Source organism: Equus caballus, chromosome 16 (assembly GCF_041296265.1).
Source record: "Equus caballus isolate H_3958 breed thoroughbred chromosome 16, TB-T2T, whole genome shotgun sequence".
In the NCBI taxonomy this organism is placed as follows: Eukaryota; Metazoa; Chordata; class Mammalia; order Perissodactyla; family Equidae; genus Equus; species Equus caballus.
Window position 1 is genome coordinate 6,855,400 of NC_091699.1, and position 19,656 is coordinate 6,875,055.

Genomic DNA, 19,656 nt, shown 5'->3' on the forward strand with positions numbered 1-19,656 from the left:
GGTTGGTGAATGGGGAGCCTGGTAAGTGGCCTCTGGCCCTCAACTCCGACTTTAGTCATGCAGCTTCCTTTTATCTGTTTATATTTGGAAATTCCATGTAAGATTTGAAAAAGAAAGTTTCTCTGCTAAGAAGAAAAAGATGTGAAAAGCACTGATCTAATGTTATTAAAGCCCATTGTTGTATGATGAAGAAAACTAGCCCTGAGAGGGTAAGTGATTTATCCAGAGTCAAACAGGTATGTATTGCTGTACCTTTAAAAAGCAAAGTGTAGGGGCCAGCCCCGTGGCGTGGCGCAGTGGTTAAGTTCACAAGTTCCACTTTGGCCACCCGGGCTTTGCCAGTTCAGATTCCAGGTGCCGGTTCGGATCCCGGGTACAGACATGGCACCGCTTGGCAAGCCATGCTGTGGCAGGCATCCCACATGTAAAGTGGAGGAAGATGGACACGGATCTTAGCTCAGGGCCAGTCTTCCTCAGCAAAAAGAGGAGGATTGGCAGCAGATGTTAGCTCAGGGCTAATCTTCCTCAAAAAACAAACAAATAAAAAGCAAAGTGTAACCATTACTAGGATGTTCAGTTCTTGATTTTTTTGAACTCCTAACATGAAGTGATCTATTTATTCTATGTATTACTTTATTTATTACTTATATCCTGTCAACTTTTAAAAAGTAACTGTGAGTATGAGGGCTATTAAATAACAATCTGATTACAAGAGGGTTTAAGTTAGGTTTAAAGGCACAAGAGCCAGGTAATAAAGAATCAGAAAGATAGCTTTACCGTAAAACATATGCAAACAATTATTGCATCACTTGAATACAGATTTGAACACTCAGCTTCCTGGAAGCTAAGACAGAACAAAAGCAAAAACGTATTCTATAGTAGGTATACCAGTTCTCTCTCTCTTTCCCCTGAAGTGTAAACTCTTTGAAAATTTTTATATTTTTAAAAATTCCTCCAGGGGATTTAAAGCTCCTAATTAGCGACTTATGACTTATACGTGGTAGATGTTGCATGAATGTCTCTTTTTAAAAGTTACCAATTTTTAAAATAAAGATACTTTCCAGGCATTGTCTTTAACTTATGGAACTTATTTATTAGGGGTATTATTATTTAAGGGACATGGAACAACCTACTGGACATGTCTTCAAAGCAGTTTTACAAGATATATAGAAACACTTTTCATATCTTTTACTAGGGGCATAATTTAGTGGAGTCTCTCAAAAGAGAAAATCCATAAACCGTGTATGATCTTGAACGAGATTTGGTTTCAAACAGAGGGTATCTGGTTGCCATCTTCCATCTGTCTGTTTTCCAGCGGTGGGCCGTGTTTCACTCTTACACGCAGCTCAGAGGTAGTGGGCAGCAGCTCTAACTGGCAGTAGGGAGAGAAGTGAAAAGATGGTGACTTTTGCTTCTGCTAAAAAGTCATTTTTGGAATCATTGTGTGTGTAATTTATTGACCCTTGGTCTAGAAGAATCTGATGCCTAATGTTTACTGACTTGTGAAGAATACATAATAGAAGTACAAAAGTGCCTTCTGCTCCAAAATAATTTTGAATTGGAAAAAGCACAGTTTATGATTTTGTTTAATATCTTTTTTTTTTTTTAAAGATTTTATTTTTTCCTTTTTCTCCCCAAAGCCCCCCGGTACATAGTTGTGTATTCTTCGTTGTGGCATGTGGGACGCTGCCTCAGCGTGGTCTGATGAGCAGTGCCATGTCCGCGCCCAGGATTCGAACCAACGAAACACCGGGCCCCCTGCTGCGGAGTGCGCGAACTTAACCACTCCGCCACGGGGCCAGCCCCTTGTTTAATATCTTTTAATAGTATCCTCAGCTGTTGAGTTATACATATGTGTTTAACTTCAGTATAGCAAACTCGTATCCTTAGATCCATTCATAGAAAATTGTATGGAAAATGACTAATAGTTTTTTCTGGCTTTGTTATCTATATTTACTTTAATCTAAATAATTATTGACCTATATAAGCATTAAACTGTTTAAACCGTGTAGATTTCTTTACGTTGTGTCTAAGTACTGAATTTATGTTTATTTCCCTTTTGCCCAAATCTTAGTAAAGGATTTTTGTATGACAGAAGTCAAATGATTGATTCAAGAATGTAAGCCCTCCTGAACACTGACTGCCTTGGAGAAGCACCCTTAAAAGAAGTTGTGTCCAGTTTCTCCTCCTCAGGAGACTTACTGGATTCATCTAGTCTACATGCTGTCCTATGTGTAGCATCTCTCATATCTCTTTTCCCACAGGAATTTAAACTCATTGATTTAAAAAATAACTAAAAATGTGTTTTTGGTTTTTTTTTTTTTGAGGAAGATTAGCCCTGAGCTAACTACTGCCAGTCCTCCTCTTTTTACTGAGGAAGCCTGGCCCTGAGCTAACATCTGTACCCATCTTCCTCTACTTTATATGTGGGACGCCTGCCACAGCATGGCTTGCCAAGCAGTGCCCTGTCCGCACCCGGGATCCGAACCGGCGAACCCCGGGCCGCCAAGGAGCAGAACATGCGAACTTAACTGCTGTGCCACTGGGCCAGCCCCCAACTAAAAGTGTTTTGTAAGGAAATAATAGTGTTTGTTTGATAAAGGAGAAGCCAGAAGCTTGGCTATAACCATGAGATTAGATTAGAATTTCTGAATGTTGTATAATTAAGTATTAAAATCTTTTTATTTTCATTTCATCTTTCAGTATTTCATAAACAAATGCTTCTTGTGTAAGTGAAACAGAGGAACTCTGGGGGCCGGCCCAGTGGTGCAGCAGTTAAGTGCACATTCCGCTTTGGCGGCCCGGGGTTCGCTGGTTTGGATCCCAGGTGTGGACATGCCACCGCTTGGCAAGCCATGCTGTGGTAGGCGTCCCACATAGAACGTAGAGAAGGATGGGCACGGATGTTAGCTCAGGGCCAGTCTTCCTCAGCAAAAAGAGGATTGGCAGATGTTAGCTCAGGGCTGATCTTCCTCAAAAAGAAAAAAAAGAAAAACAGAGGAACTCTGTTACTTTACCTCACAGTTCCAGTAAAAAAACTATGCTGATGTTTCAGAATATAACAGAGTCTCTGAAACGATGAACATTAAAAGAAAACAAAACAAACACATTGTAGCATGGTTATTCTAAATGCCTTTGAAAACTATGTAGCATTCTATCTTAGTAATGGAAAGAATTTTTTCTGATCTGAGTTTTGGTGACATTAGAAAGTTACTTATCTTCACTGTTCTTAACTTTTTAAATCTTTGAAATTATTGCCACTAACCTCTAATTGGTTTGAGAATTTAATGTAAGTAATTTAGTTTCTTGAGAGAAAATTGTTATACCATTAAATTATTATTTGTAGATTAACTCACTTTACTAATTTACAGGGGACAAAAATTCTGCCAGCTTCTTTTGCCCACAGCTCACTTTTACCCAAATTGTTTATTTTTTGCTGAAGTTGTGTTGTGCAGAGAGAGAGCACACATTATTTTCAATAAACCTAGTATTACATTTCATGTAATGGAATGTGAAGGTAAATCTCAACGTGATAACTGAGTTGATTGAGAGGTACCACATAGAACTTACACGCCTACCACCAAAATGTGACTCTTCCAATGCCTCCACAGTAATTTGTGTATGAAACAACCTCAGTTTTCAAAATCTGTTGTTTAACTCATTTGGTGATGCTCTCTCTTTTCTGAAGAGGATAATGTTCTTTCACTTAACTTTTACTTTGAAGTTGACCGTGTTTAGGGAACTCCTGGAATCTGAATACACAATACCAGAAGCAACTCCAAGAACTTTATCTCCAACAAAGCCTGTTTAATTGTTGCTTTTTACACCAGAGCGATAAATTAGGAGTGGCATGTAGGTGTGAATGCGTACTCTTCTTAACTTCCATAATTAATATTAGATTGGCTTTACAAAGATGTTTTTGTGTTGTATACTCATTCTTATGTGTTTTTTCCTTCTTAATTTTCAGTTTCCAGCTAACAGTGCAGTGGATTTTACAACAGTGGAATTCCTGCTTCAGGATTCTAAGAGTTTTTACATGCTTTCAGCACAAGGTCGCATTATGATGGTATTCTTCCACAGGCCTTTGCTCAAGTAAACTGCTCCAAACATTTACAGAGGTAAGATACCTTTGGAATGCTGTTTAGAGTAGCTAATCACATACCTTCTAAAAATGTATTTAGCAGACAACAGCAGGTAAAGGATATTTTCATTCTAACTTATTCTAATGTACTAAAGGCATTAAGCAAATACTAAGTGAATTGAATGGAGAGTAAACAGTTATTATTATAAGTTATAAAACACACATCCTCCTATGGAAGCCGTGTCACAGCAGTGCTGGGATTTTATATTATTTCATTTATGGATGGAAGAAAGCTGTGCAGTGTTGTTTGATTGTTCATTTTCCAGTGCTCCAGACCAGGGGATCAAAACATGCATCAAAATACTCTGGAAATTTTTTAAAACATGCAGATGCCAAGCCTTTATCAGACGTTACTGAGTCAAATTTCTGGCAGTGGTGCCCAGTAATGTTGTTGTTCTTGTTTTACTTTTTATTTTGAAATAATTTAAAACTTAGAAAAAATTTGCAAGAGTAGTACAAAGAATTCCCGTATATATCCTTTACCCGGTTTCCTGATGTTACATCTTAGCACATTTGCTTCATTGTTTTCCCTTTCTACCTGCCTACCTGTCTATCAACTTACCTATCCACATTTTTTTCTGAACTCTTTAAGAGTGTGTTGTGGGTCTGATGCTCCTTTACCCCTAAATACTTCCATATAAATTTCCTAAAGAATAAGGATATCTTATGTAACTAGCATAATTAGTTAGGAAATCAGTGCTGATACAGTACAATTTTTGAACCTATAGACCTCGTTCAGACTTTGCCAATAGACCTACCAATTTAACAAGTGTCTTCATGTGATTCTTGTGCAGTCAGCCTAGGAGTCATGACTTTTTACCCCTTTTAAACTATGTAAGTTTTGTCCCTGGTAATACTCTATTTCTACAGTCTTCTAATTTCAAATCTGGGAAATTCTGGGAGTTTTGTGTGCCAGAAACTGCTCAAAAAACCTCATTATCACAATTACTAGATAAGATATTAATGCTGCTTTCATCTAACATATATATATATATATATATATATATAGTCTGGAAGGGGTGAGATTACGGAGGAAGCTCACTTTTCCTCACATAACCCTCCGGAGTCCTGTGGATTCCAGCTCATACCACATTCTGGATTTCCCTGAATTGGCCTATGGTTTGCATCAGTATTACTCAAGCTTTTAAACTAGAAAGCAATATACAAATATTAATACTTTTAAAAATATTGCTCTTACAAACAATGACTTTATTTTAATATATAATCTATAAATTATGTTATATTAATTACATGTAATGAATTAAAATAATATAATTATATAATAAAATATAAAAATTATAAAATATAATTTTAATAATTATATTATTGAGTTTATGTGATTTTATTATATAATTAATATTATGTAGTATGTAATTATTTTTACATAATTATAAATCTATATAGTAAACAAATGGGTGCACTTTATTACAAAAATATCAACTCGTATAAGCACAGACATAGCTAAAGTATTGGTAAATTTCCCCCAAACGATGCTTAGGTCATTTAACATTTAAATCAAGCACATGGTATGAATCCCTTTAAAACACGCTTTTGCTGAAGTAATTGTGCACATACATGATTAGAGTCCTTTCTTTCTGTTGACTGATCACACCAGTGAAATGTGAAATGAGTTGTTTGACTGACTGGACTTTTAGAAATCAAATGGGATAGGCACAGGGTTTGGAGAAAAGCCAGGTCTTACGTACAGCAGTATTCTACAGTGCAGGGACGGCCACTTTCAGATGGCTTTGGGTCTGGGGTGCCCGTGGCCTGTGTGATGCTGTCGGTGACGGGCCCTGAGATCCCCCACAAGCCCCGGAGCGGGCGGTGCTTCAGTGGACCAGTTGACCCATCTCTACCACAGACACACGGCACAAAGCACACTGAGAGGTCGTGAAGCTCAGTTAATATTTAAAACATTTTGATGCTCAGGTAAAAGGGGATTCAAGTTGTCACCAATTAGTAGGAAAAGACTAATTATTATACAGACCTATGATCTTTTATAAGTAGAAACATTAAAGGAATCTAAAAGCTGTCACTTTTTATGAAAGAGCAGATAGCCTGAATTAGACCCCTAACATATAATGAGTGTGAGTGTGTCTGTCCAGGTCTGGATGCAGATGATCCAGATCTAGATATAGACAACTGAACAGGAACACTTTGAAGGGCTGTTGGGGGAGGGGAGAGAAGAGAATGGAAAACACACTGTCGATGTCCTTTGAGTCATTCTATTCAGTACTATCTATAGGGATTGATCCAGAAAAAGCAGTGCCTTCTGTTCCAGAATTTAACTACTTGGAAATATGTTTAAATTATCCTATTTCAATAAAATTCACAGTTTAGGCAGTAGAGACTTCCTGAGTCCCTACTCTGGGCCAGACACTCAGCTACTATGATGAACAAGCCACAGCACTGGCTCTTCAGGAGCTGACAGTCCAGTGGAAGGAGCCAGGTATATAAATAGGGCTGTTACCCTACACCCCAATTTTCTACCTTATCACCCCATCACCACTAAATTAGCATCTGGTTCTTGGAAGGAGTAGTTTGTCTCATGTCAGCTCCTGAGTTTTCTCCTTATTGGTCGTGTTCCTCCCCAAACCCCTAAGTCAAAGGCCACCACTGCCTTTGCTGCAGCTCATCTCCTGAAACCCCCCAAAGGGCTCCACATACAATTATGGAGATTGTGTAAGGCACCCTTTGGGGACATAGACTACTGTAGGTTCACAAGGTGACTAAGGGAACTTCATGTAGGAGAAAACATGGCAGGCTAAGTCTGGCTTTTCCCAAAGGCAAAAGAAAACTTTTTGCAAAGAAGTTCAAATCTTTGTAACCCTCCCAAGCATCTCCCCAAGAAACTTGAAGAACACCCGTGTCCTTTGCTAAAGCAGTTATCTTCTAGTTGGGACTGGGGACTGGGGTGATGGCTGAGGGAGCCTCCTTCCCCTGAGAGATCTAGCTGGTGCTTTGCCATTTAAGGCTGATCTTTGAGGTCTCTATGGCAGTCTGAAGTGAGAGTGGTCCTCATCACTCTTCCAGGTCTTCTGGAGGAAACCTTTGATTCAAACACACACACACACACACACACACACACACACAGACACAAACAGGCACACACATACACCACCTGTTTCCTTTGCCCTTAGACACAGGAATTCTTAAGCACGGGGTCATCAATGCTGGTTTCCCAGAGCAAACCCCTAGGGACTGGAGGAGGGTGATGAGTGAAGGGAGTAGCTAGTCTTCCAAATAAAGGAAGAACAAGCGATAATAGCCACGGGACTGTGGCCTTTGGGGAGAGGGACTGGATTAAACTGTCTGCTTTGAAGGTAAATTGTCTGACTGAATTAGATAAGGTTTTTTTCCAATTTGGTTTGCAAATATAGTGACAGGAACATTTTTGTTTGAGTTTACTCCACAATCTCAATAGTCATAGATTATCTACAAACAGGTTCAGATACTTAGGAATAAGGATTTTGGGTAATAAAGATTCTTTTCATTGAGTGTGGGGTAGTAACTAGGAACAAGAAGAAGAAGCATGCTGAAGTGGTGGGATGATTCAGCATGGGAGAAATAGTGAACCTTCTGTAAACCTGAGGATCTTTTCTTGACTCAGCAGCAAGAACTGGTGTCTTAGCACTTTTTTGCCAGAGTTACTAATGACCCATTATAAAAGAACAACTGAGGTTGATTATTTATCACGAAGGGATTTCTGTGTGTAGATAGAGCAGCATTTGCTCGATTGAGCCTCTCTCAGTCCTAATCCAGCACAAAGGCACTGCTTGGCCTGGAGAGGGGTGTGGCATGCCCTGAGGAAGCTGGACAGAATCTTCTTCCCTCGAACCACGTGTTCATTCATCTAGTTTCTGCTCTGCTCACTCTTCCACTAGTCTGTTTTCTCCACTAATGGCCTGCCCCACCTCTCTCTCTCTCCCAACACTTTCTATTCTCCATTCACATGGCAGACAGAAGATGCTGTGCATGATGGAGCCCAGTTCGTGAACACAGGTCTCTCCTGGTCAGAGGGGAACTTCTCCTGTTTTCTTTTATTCTCCTTTTGTCCCTCTTTTCAGAATTTTAGCCAATTACCTCTTTTTGCTACTCACCTTCTGTGACAAGTCCACTGAGCTTCTTAGTTTTAAGACAATAAGGGGGATTTGTTCCTGTAAACTCTTTGGTTAAAAAAAAATGAAAAGAAAATGAAAAACAGTTCTGTCAGAGATGGAAGTACAGGTAAGATCTGAAGCTCGTCACCGCTGGGCAGTTCCAGTTCACTGGGGGCTCTGTATGTGACCTGAGAGGAGACATATTTAGCAGTTAAAAGTATTTTTAGGAGACCTTAAAATAGAGCCAAAGAATAAATCTAACAGAAACAAGAAAAGGAGAACTTGGATTCTGGGATACCCTGTGGTTCTTGAAATGTGAATAAAATTACTTCCTGAAAAAGCTCAAAAAGGTTGTTAATCATTCTCTTCTCAGTCACCATGTTCAGCAGGGTCTCAGGTGCCTGTCTGACAAATAGCTCCATGGGCGTGAGTGATCCAAACGAGGCACAAATCTTTACACACTTCCTACATGTCAAAACAGCCTGCAAGATTTTAAAGAAACGTCCTCGCTTGACAGCTCCCGTCAGTAGGCCCTGGGACCATGCGGGGACCCGACACGTTAGGTGGACCTGTTCCAGCTACTCCATTCTTTCCTTTTTCATTCCCTTTCTTTTCCTCTCTCTTTTTAATTGTGTATTTTATATGTTACCACCTTCATAACTCTAATGTTCTTGGTGGTCAAATGTTACTGAAATCAGGATCCTGAGAGTAGTTCAAGAAATAGTGTAAGTGGGAGTGCAAGAAAGGTTCTTCAATGGATGTGTTGAGTCCAGCACACTTTTATCTTATCAGTTGGTTTCTTCTTCCTTGAGAGAAGGAGGGGAATAGCTTGAATGAAAAGTACATAGACCAACTTGCTATAATGCGTCATCTTAGAAGTTGACTTTAGACAGATGAAGTTGAAGTCGTATGTGAACACATAGTACACCAATTCCTTCCCTAACCCTTCTATTAGGGCTCACTGTGCCCTCACCATGTGATGGTCATTGTGTTTTTGTGCTATGCTCCATGAGAGCTATCAGCTGCATATAACCACCTCCTTTTCAGATATTTAAAATCTACCAGTGGGAACAAGTATGTACACAAATAACTTTATTACTAAGTGGAAGGTAATGTCCCTGTAAAGATATAAATAAAGCTCTTGAGTGTTCTTAGGAGAAAAAGATCAGATCTAACTAGAGGAATGTGAGGAATTCATGCAGGAATGGATTTTCCACTCCAAATGATTTCTCAAGAACTACTAAGCCTCCAGCAGCTAGAGATTCGTAAGAGGTCATTCCAAAGCTCTGGGAATTGTGCCTGGAAAGCCAATAATGTGGTAAGGTTTAGGTGTATTTGGGAAATGTTCATGTAGGCTCACTGAGATGTTCCAAGACATTTATGGATAAAAGACAATGAAGAAGACACAGATCCTGTCCATGGAGAGCGTCCAGTCTGGTGTGGGACATGATGAATAAAAAACAATGTTTGCTACAGTGTTAGAAGTGCTGTATTAGAGGCACATACAAGGGAGGAGGAGGAGGAGTCAGAGAAGGCAGTAAAGACTGGTCCTGAAAGAGACAGACAATTTTATTAACCTGCATGAATTACAGGGGAAACTAGAGTTTATACAGAGATACAGAGATGTGAAATGCACATCCTGTTGAGCAAATTGTAAGATTCAGTGGCTAGAGTGTGTGGGACAGGACGAGCCAGGAGGGGCAAGAAATGAAAGTCCAGATAATTAGGTTAGGGAAGGACCTTGAAGGCCAAGGAAAAGAATTTGGATTTATTTGCCAGGCAACAAAGGCTTCTGAGTGAGGAAATAAAATAATCATACAAAATTATATAAGTAAATACTTTTTTCTTTAACCAAAATAAAACACAGAACCTCCTCTCCTAAAGACTGGAATACCAAAGAATAGACAGACATACAAATCCACATAATCTGGTGAATAGGGCAGTTAAAAATTTTTCATAATGGTCAAGGGCAAGGACAGCTCTGAGCTCCTAGGATTTTAAGATACATGAGAGCGCCAATGTCTGTGTTCATCACCAAGCCCCAAGTGTTCAATTAAAATTTGTTGAAAAAGTGAAGGAAATATCGGATAAGTGAGTGAAACAATGAAAATGACCCCCAAATAATTTCAATCTTTATGAAAGGAGGAAGAACAAGGAAGACCAGTGCCCTCCAGCTTTGCGTAGACAGCTTCTACATGAGAAGGAGGGAATCAATCCTACATCTTGTGTTCTCCTTGGATGAGTCAATAACTAAATGGTAGTAAAAAGAATATGTCCCAAAGTCAGGGGAAAACAAGAGGTACCATTCCTAGTGAGCACACTTCCTGTGGACTTTCAACACATGTGCACAACACATAGGTAGGAATGAAGAGATGACAGGATGCTGTAATTGGTGAAACTGAGAGCAACAAATGTACGAATCTTGGTTACATGATAAAAATGACTATAGGAGGGATGAACACTAACACTCCATAGCAGAATAAATATCGAGTAGTTAATTAACAGTTTCAGCAGAAGTGATACGTAAATACACATACTTACTAAGGAAAACAAAGTAGGAAATCCTATTATCTGTTTAATATCTGTGACCTCTTTAAAGCTAGAAATCACATATTTGATGTCTTTGGTTCCTAGCACTGAGCACACTGCCTTAGTAGGCTAGCAGGCTCTCAAAAAATAAATACTAAATGCAAATGAATATACTCAGATGCCCCTTCAAGTGTCTGCATCCATCACCTTCCTCCAGGGTGTGAAGGTGGTGTGGTCTACCCACCATCACCTGCCATCACCCAGGGGGACCTCAGGAGACCATCCTTCCTCTGGAGCCCACCTGTCATTTCAAGGTTATGACAGTAAGGTGGCAATTTTTTACGAGATTTTCTCCTTCTTTCCTTTTACTGTTTCGAGGATCGCTAGGGTGGCCGTAAAAACAAGAGCCTGATAGCTCTGGAGAGAGCCAGGATGAGGGCAGGGCAGGTTGTACAAGCCCTTCCACAAATGCTCTGCCAGGCCCCTGCCTTGTGTGCACAACACCTCAAAGCTGACTTAAACGCATCCCTCTGTTCCAGGATGGCTGCCTTTCCAGACTGCAGACTGCTGGCTGGGGCAACTTGCCAAATGCTGCTCCTGGTCTGAGAAGGTTAACCAGTGTCCATGCTGCATGGGAATGAGCCTGCAGAATCAATGCCTATCGACACTGAGATTTCACTTGGATCTAACTCTGCCAGATAAAGCAGTAAGAGGCGTGAAATCCAGCAGTTCACCTGAGAACAAATTTCATGCCGGTAAATTCTAATCTTTGCTATTGGCAGTGTTGTTCAGCTCTGCAAAGGCTGCCCCACCTTCTGCCCTTTCCCAGCCTGGAAAGCAAAGCCAGCTTGGGTCACACCTGTCCTGGTGGCAGAATCCATTGTGTGTCACGGCCTCCCCTCCATGTCAGCACAAATATCCTTTAAGCCAAAACTTTCCTCTTACCATTTCCATGACGGAATCATTTCATCTGTAATAATTTTCCATCAGAGGCTGGAGAGGAGGCTGCTGGAGTTTACCTGCTGTTCAAACCAGGCACGGTGGAGAGAGACCATTTTTCTTTGTATTTGAAACCACCAGGAGGATGAAAATGCCCCATCAATACAGCCAATCAGGAGTATTTTATATCTATTGCTGCAGTGAGAAAGCCCACCTGTAACAAAATAGAAGAGGGATGCAAAGAAATAAGAAGCAAAAAATAAAGAAGAGAAGGAAGAAAGATTTAGAGAAAAACGGGAGCAGGAATAGTCAATCCTTCCTGTCGAAATGCTCTGTGGTTTATAGCAAAATAGTGCTTTGCACAGTGGGGGTTATTTGTCAAGGGTTAAATGTCACTCAAATCACGCCCGTTATGAACTGGAAAGTGTGTACGTGTGTATGCGTGTGTGTGTGTGTCTGGAAGGATCGAGATGCGATGCTTTCTTATGCATTTCAAATGGAGCCACGCTGGCCTGGAGATGACCTGCCACACAATTTTTAAATTATCTCTGAGCGCGCTCCGCTTGTTTTGGAAATGCTCTAAATAAAAATAATGGACTGTCTTTTAATAAGTCTCATTGTGAGGATTCCACATGGCAAACCACGCAGCGCAGCTTGGAGGCAAACATCGGGCATGTGTGATCTCGCTGGAAGAGAGACAAATGGTGATGCGAGGAACTCGATCGAGGGACTGCTGACAAGAAAATGGCATTTGCAAACTGACCCATCTGTCAGGGTGGAGAATATTGGCACCTGTCATGCAATTTCAGTCATGACTTTTAATAAAGCTGCTTTCCCTTAGGTAAAATTGGAACTTGACTGTAATGTTAGCTGCGAGCACGTCTTGTTTTCCCCTTCAGAGCGCTTTTGTACGTGAGGCGGTTCAAATGAGTCTTAAAGCCAAAGTAATGATGTTTACCAGCTTTTCCCCTGTTCTCCCCAGAACTCTGGATTTGAAAAAGATGTTGCACTGAGTTTTCTTTTTTTTTCTTTCTTTCTTTTGCAAAATGTCTCCTTGTGCCAATGAATGCTGGTTTCGGCATAGACTTTCATACGGTTCGGCTCACCCTTCTCCCCACCATCCCTGACCTCCCTCTCCCCCTCGCCTCCGCCTCTGACTGGGTTGTTTCAGTGAATTTAGCCCAAGGAAGTATGTATATAATAAAAACTCGATTGGGATTTGTTGGCTGTCAGTCAATAAATCAGTCAGAGTTTAATTACCAGGCCAGTGATGGGCTGTGGTGACAGGCACCAGCTCCGGTGGAGAGGATTTCTTTTGGGGCAACCACTACAGGAAAAAAAAAAAAAAACTAAAAATGAGGTTACTTTGCATGTGTGTGTGTGAGAGAGAGAGAGAGAGAGAGACAGACAGACACAAGGAGAAGCTAAGAGACAAAATCGAAAAGCAAAAAGTTGAGTGCAAAAGCCAAAGAGAAATGAAAAGTTAAGGAACTCCACTGCTGCCGTCAACCCTATCGAAACTGGAAATCTCACTTCCTACCAAAACTATCGGAAAGAATTACTGTATAAAAAATGACATAATGTGTTAAATGCTGTTTCACACAGTAGGAATCAAGTGTGTTTTCTCCCTTATTAACTTCCCACAAACAATGAACCATTTCTTTCCCACCCCTCCCAGCGCCCAAACACCACTTTGGAGCAAGATTCCAGGTTGAGAGACCCTACTACAGATTCAGGATTATTGGGGCGGGGAGGGGAGGGCGGGGGGAATATTCTTGTCTTTTTTTCTAAAGGCAATTCACACTCAACATAGATTTTATTTTTGACTAGTTATAGGAAATGTCATCTTCTACCTGTCATGTGTCATGAAGCTGTATGAAGATGCAGGGTATTTTGACTGAAGGGATGTTCTATTTTCTTTTAACTGTTCTCCAGTGGTATGTCTCAGTTTGTTTATTTGAAATTCTTAGATCATTTTAAGGAATTGTGGGGATCTTTGACTCAAGGTAGTATATCCACTACTCAGAGAACCCCTCTCGGCTGGAGTAGGAGAGGAAGGGAGGCATCGGGCTGTGCTGAGAATCTGGGATGGTGGAGGAGGCCCAGAGTATAGATCCTTTCCTAGAATTTAAATTCCATTGAATTTTACCAGAGTATCCTGGATCTTTTCCTCCTTTCTGGAATTCTTTTAGAATTATACAAAAGCATGAGATTTTTATAAATATATCATAAAGGTTTAAGACAAAAAAGATCAGGCAGGATGAGCTGTGAAGATATATGAAAAAAAATTATACACAGCACCAAAGCAAAATCAGCAGGCTTTTGGCTTTTGCCAATTCTTTGTGAAGAAAATATTTGGCATTTTGCCTAAAATCTTAGCAGCAAATATCAGCCATTCAAGCTTAAATTGATATTGAAAAACAAAACCAAAAAGGAAAACAAGACAAAACAAAACCCTGCACCCCTGGGCCAGAAAATTGCCTGTGACCTGAGTCCTGGAAACCTATAAACTAGAGCCAATTCCCCCACTTCCATTTGCCCTGGGTTGAATCCTTTCTAGGCCTCAGTTTACCCAGCTTGCCGCTCAAATGCCAATGCTCTTGGGGACCAATAAATTCCTCTATGGTTTCAGTCCAGGTAGCAAGTGATCAATTTCAATAAACTTAAGAATGAGCAGGCTTTGTTTAAATGTCTGTTAAAACAAACTTTATGACTGCTTCAGTGCTGTATCAGATAGCCCCCCATGTCCACATACCCCATAAAACACGTCACCAGGCTTCCCGAATATGTCAGGTTAAGAGAACCAGAATCTTTCCTGGAGCATTTCTTTTTTGAATGTCTCACCCCATATGAACAACCTTTAAGTCCAAACCTAATGGGACATTGTAACCAGAAGAACTAGAATTAGAAGAAATAATAGTGGTATTGTCTCAGAGAAAAAAGGAAGATCATGAAGTGGAAAAAATAAGCAAAATACTATTTTAAATTAGCCAAAAGGAGCTTCATTCTCTATGGTTTGACATTTTGCAGTGTCAAAAAACTGCCTGCGTTTTCAACCCATCAGGATTCTTACCTGCCGCAAAACTGCAATCAAAGGAAAGGCACAGACAATCATCCAGCCACAACTGGATTATAATCCAATGCTTACCAAGAAGGTAAGACAAACCTAAACACGCCTCAACAACAAAAAGACAGGCGGGTCCCTCTTTTAAGCCCACTATTTCTGCTGAGTATCATTTATGTACATCTTCAAATAAAAGAGAAAAGCAAACACTGAAACAGTTATTAAGTGTGGAGCTTTCCACTGCTTCCAAGCGATCACTATCATGGAGAGATGTCTATGGCAACTCTCTGTGCAACATCCCTCATTGCTGTTGTTGTTGAAATAACCATGGGGTTTCAGAAATGAGTAAAAATTAAACTACATCTTTATATTATCCTATTTTTAAAGATCTCCAGGAATGGGATTTTCACAAAAGGAATAACACTCTATTATGGTGCCCTAAAACCCTTCACCACTTTACATTCGAAGTGCTGCACTAGGAGCTTGTTTCCTCTTGTTCTCTTAAGACAGAGAGGAGAGATTTCACTTATGTGCTGTTTTTTTAATTTTTATAGACCAGCTCACTAGCACAGGATGAAAGATTTGCACAAAAATGGGTGTGGAAGTCACTGTTGGCAACAAGTCCCTGCTGGTGGATTGTTCCCCGGCAGCAAGCTCCTTTGTGCCCAGCACTCCTGTTGTAGTTGTTAGCACACGCTCCTTCATTCACTCACACACGGATCCCTCGTTCATTGGGGCAGGCCACACATTTTGACTAAAGACCTCCTTAAGCTCTAGGGAGATATTCAAAAAAAGGAAGGCAAGGCCCCTGCTTTAAAAGAGCTGGCCTTCTCATGGGGATAGACTGAAAACAACCAAACATGTAAGCAAGAGAAGCATCAGATGGTGATGAGTGCTATGTGGAAAATGAAAATAACACGCACTAGAAAGCTCCTTTGGTTTTCTGGTCAGGAAAGATCTCTCTGAAGAGGTGACATTGAAGCAAAGGAGCCAGGTGAGTGAAGGTCAAAGCAAGAACATTCCGGGCAGAGGGGACATCTTGGAACCTTGGGAAAGGAAATGAAGGCTGGCGTTTTTGAAGTGTAATGAACAAAGGCAATGTGACCGGAGACGAGTTAGGACAGGCAGGCGGGAGGAAGACCATGTAGGGTCTTGTACCCATGGCAGCAGTTTACATTTTCTGCTAGGTTTAACAGCAAGCTATTGTAGGGTTTCAGAATGAAGACTGACATGATTTGATTTGAGTTGAGTTTTAAAAGCATCACTCTAATGTCTATTTAAGTGGCCAAAAGTAGAAACAAGGAGACCAAAGAGGGGATATTGCAATGGTCCAGGCAAAAGATGGCTTGTGGCTTGGGCTGGGATGACTGTAAAGAGATGATGAGAAGTGGATAGACCCAGGACTTATCTTGAATTAGTCAACAGGAACTGCTGATGTATTGCAAGATGCTGAGAGATAGTGAAGTATACCCTTCAGTATGAGCGGGCTATACTGTGTAACACACAGCACCAAAATCTTAATGGCTTAGAACAACTTAGATTAACTCCCCCTCCATGCTCCATGTCCATGGAAATTCAGCAGGGACTTTGTTCCACATTGTCCCCATCAAAGACCCAGGTTGATGGAGACGCTGCACTTGGAATGTGGCTGCTTGCTGAATTAGGATTAAAAGAATACAATCATGCACTGACTTGTAAATGCTTCCACACAATGGTGACACCTGTCACCTCTACTCACAGCTCATTGGCAAGGATCATTTGGTCAAGGGGAGGGAAAAGTAGAGTTATTCTCTGTGGAAAACAGTGGAGGGAAACCGGGTATTGGGGCACATAGCTAATATTGATCACAGGAGGTGTCAAGGGCAATGCCTCCATTTTTGATTTGAGTAATGGCATAGATGGGGCCGCCATTTCTTGACTGGGAGATGAGGGGAGGAGCTCTTGTAATCCTTCACCATGATTATAGCTGTTGGTTCAACACTCATCTTGCCAGAGACAGTGCAAGCTCCATACTCCCCAGGTCACTATTGTCCTAGACTCTATGAACCCAACACCATGACTGGAGTATAATATTTGGTGATTTTATGAATGAATTAATGAAGCAAAGAATAAGTCATTAAGCCTTTTTTTTTTCACTTTCCAAGGGTGGCAAACGATTGTATTTTCAACCTTCCTGTCTGAAGTCAACCCAGAAGTCCACATTTAAGCCTGTATTATAAGCCAGGGCTCAGCTGCATGGGCTGATTCACACAGGAGGGGTTAACAGCTACATACTTTCCCTGGCCGACATTTGGCTGTGATGAAGTTTCGTGCTCTAGTTCCTGATACCTCCATGAGTTTTGGCAACTTATCTGAATGCTTCAGATTACCTTCCTGGTCACCAGCTGACTTCTCAGTTTTTGAGTTAGCTGCACTTTCAACTCCAGCTAAGGGACACTTTGGTCAGCCAAGGCATTCTGACACTATCCTATGAGCCATTGGAGGTATGGACCATTTTCAAGTCAAGAATTGGCATGAACTGTGTGCTGACTGGAAACTCCTGAGGGCTGGTGCTATATTCCTTGAATCTAAACATTCCCAACACCAATCAGAGTAATGGTCACACATAGGCACACAATAAAAACTTGACATGTGAATTACTGAGCAAATGAATGAACACATAGATGATTGAATGAGGTTTAAAAAGATTAATGTTGTGGCAGTAGCAGGTTTAATTGGAGGAGGTACAAGCTTGTGGCAGAAAAACAAGCCCTGTTGGAAGAGTCTAGAGGTGAATTTATAATGCCCAGATACCGTCTGTCTCAGTTCAGTGAGTCCCTGGCTGAAGATGAGTGATATTTAAAATTGCAACTCAATATTCCTTCTGATTCAATGTCAGTGCGACTTGTTAGAAAGACACAGGGCAAGATTTAAAGAAATAACTTGTAAAAAATTTATACAGAGAGATAAAGTTATGTCATCAGAATTACTAATACCTGACTCCCCATGCAACAGTAACTCTGAATTCCAACACTATATAATTTGATCTAATGAAAACATGCATTGAGTACAACTTTAAGATGATAACGCTTATGGTTTTCAAACCCTTTTTAAATCTGTGATATCAATTTAGGCACCTGCTCAAGACACCCAAACCACACTTTTGGCATATAGGAATACTAAAATCCACTTAATTTTCCAGTGGTATATTAACGTGGAGTTGTTTACTTGCAAGAACAGAAACACAACTAAACTAGCTTAGAGGAATGCAAGTGCTCATATGAACAAACCACAAGCAGGACAGGACACAGCTGGAAAGGTTGTGTGCAGCTGAGCTTTGAGGATGGCTGAGACCAGGTTCTCACACACCATCAGCTTCTCTCCTTGTCTCCCACTCAAGTCCACTTCCTTCTGTATGTTGACTCTGTTCCTTCACACGACAGATCAGCTTCCTTCACAGTAAGGAAGACACGGCAGCCAACAGCTCTAGACTCTGATGTCTCCTCTAGGGAGGAACTCAATCCCTTTTCCAAGCTCTAATTGGATGGCAAAGCAAGATGCAGATCATCTGTCACCTGGAGATGAGAGGGAAAGTGATTGGCAGCTTTTACTGAAACCACAGGGCTGTGGCTCTTGCTCAGTGGTAGGAGCAGCTCTCTGAAGAAGAATGGGGTTGTTTCCAGCTGAAGAGAGCCTCGGCACTCATTCTTCCACCGTCTCTCTATGCTGTAAACCTTCAGGAGGCTGCTGCTGCTGCTGTTTACTCTGCTGGGGTTGTTTTTTATTTTTAACCCCCACTGTATGAGTGAGAGAATGAGCGTGTATTTGCTTGTTCAGGCTGCCATAACAAAGCACCGCAAACTGGGTGGCTTCAACAACACAGATTTATTCTCTTACAGCACTAGAGGCTGGAAGTCCAAGATCATGGTTTAAGCAGATTTGGTTCCTTCTGACGCTGTGAGTGAGAACCTGTTCCAGGTCTTTCTCCTAGTTTCTGGTGGTTTGCTGGCAATCTTTGGTGTTCCTGGGCTTGTAGATACACCCCCTTGATCTTTGCCTGCATCTTCACCTGGCACTCTCCTTATGTGCATACACATCCAAATTTCCCCTTCTTATAAGGACACCAGTCATATTGGATTGGGGCCCACTCTTGTGACCTCATTTAAACTGAACCTCTGCAAAGACCATGTCTCCAAATAAGGTCCCACTCTGAGGAGCTAGGAGTTAGCAGGGCAACATATCCTTTATGGGGGGAGGGGGGACACAATTCAACCCATTACAGAGGGCGAGGACATTTTTGCTCAATAAAATGGGTGGACTTCTTGAGAGTGAACATCATTCAGTCTCTAACTCAGTTCTTCTTAAATCCCTTTCACTTGCTAATTTCTTGTGTTCTTAGCATTGCTATCTGTGTTTTAGGAGGTTTTTTTTTTTTTAACCAAAGTTAATATTGTCTATTTGCATTTAACTCTGGCAATACAAATGTAAACAACTTTACTTTTCTTGACTGTTACCAAATCATAAGTAATTACACATTTCTTATTGTAGACCTATGGACAATCAACATTACAAATTCTTTATTTAGAATTTTTTCAACCAAATTAGTTTTTCTTTAGAATATTTCTCAAAAGGAACATTGGCTACTTCCCCATCTAGTTACTAAAATAATTCTCAATAAGCGCAATCACTACAGTATAATATGTTAAAACCGTTTCACACATTGCAGTAATCGAGTACTGGATCCCCTTTTGAACTTTATGTCTTCCATGTTACATCACAATAGGTATTAAAAAAGAGGTTAAGGGAAAAAATGAATGACTAATAAGTGGTATTATTCATTGTGATAATTTGTGAAGAGGAGAAAATTCGGTTTTCAAATGAAAAGGTATCAAAATCAAGGA

General features: G+C 40.7%; 1 protein-coding gene and 1 pseudogene across 1 annotated transcript in view; one reads left to right on the plus strand and one right to left on the minus strand.

The window, feature by feature from the left end:
* The window catches only part of LOC138918138 (transcriptional protein SWT1-like), a 64,773-nt pseudogene extending 46,085 nt beyond the window's left edge, over positions 1–18,688 (plus strand).
* The window catches only part of LOC138918139 (uncharacterized), a 45,128-nt gene continuing 26,539 nt past the window's right edge, over positions 1,068–19,656 (minus strand). Inside the window, exons 4-6 of the mRNA XM_070238349.1 lie at positions 11,719–11,926; positions 8,245–8,432; positions 1,068–1,372 (exon numbers count right to left, since the gene is read on the minus strand). Of these exons, the coding sequence (XP_070094450.1) occupies positions 11,760–11,926 (167 nt within the window). The 3' untranslated portion in view covers positions 1,068–1,372; positions 8,245–8,432; positions 11,719–11,759. The remainder of the gene's footprint in view (positions 1,373–8,244; positions 8,433–11,718; positions 11,927–19,656) is intronic.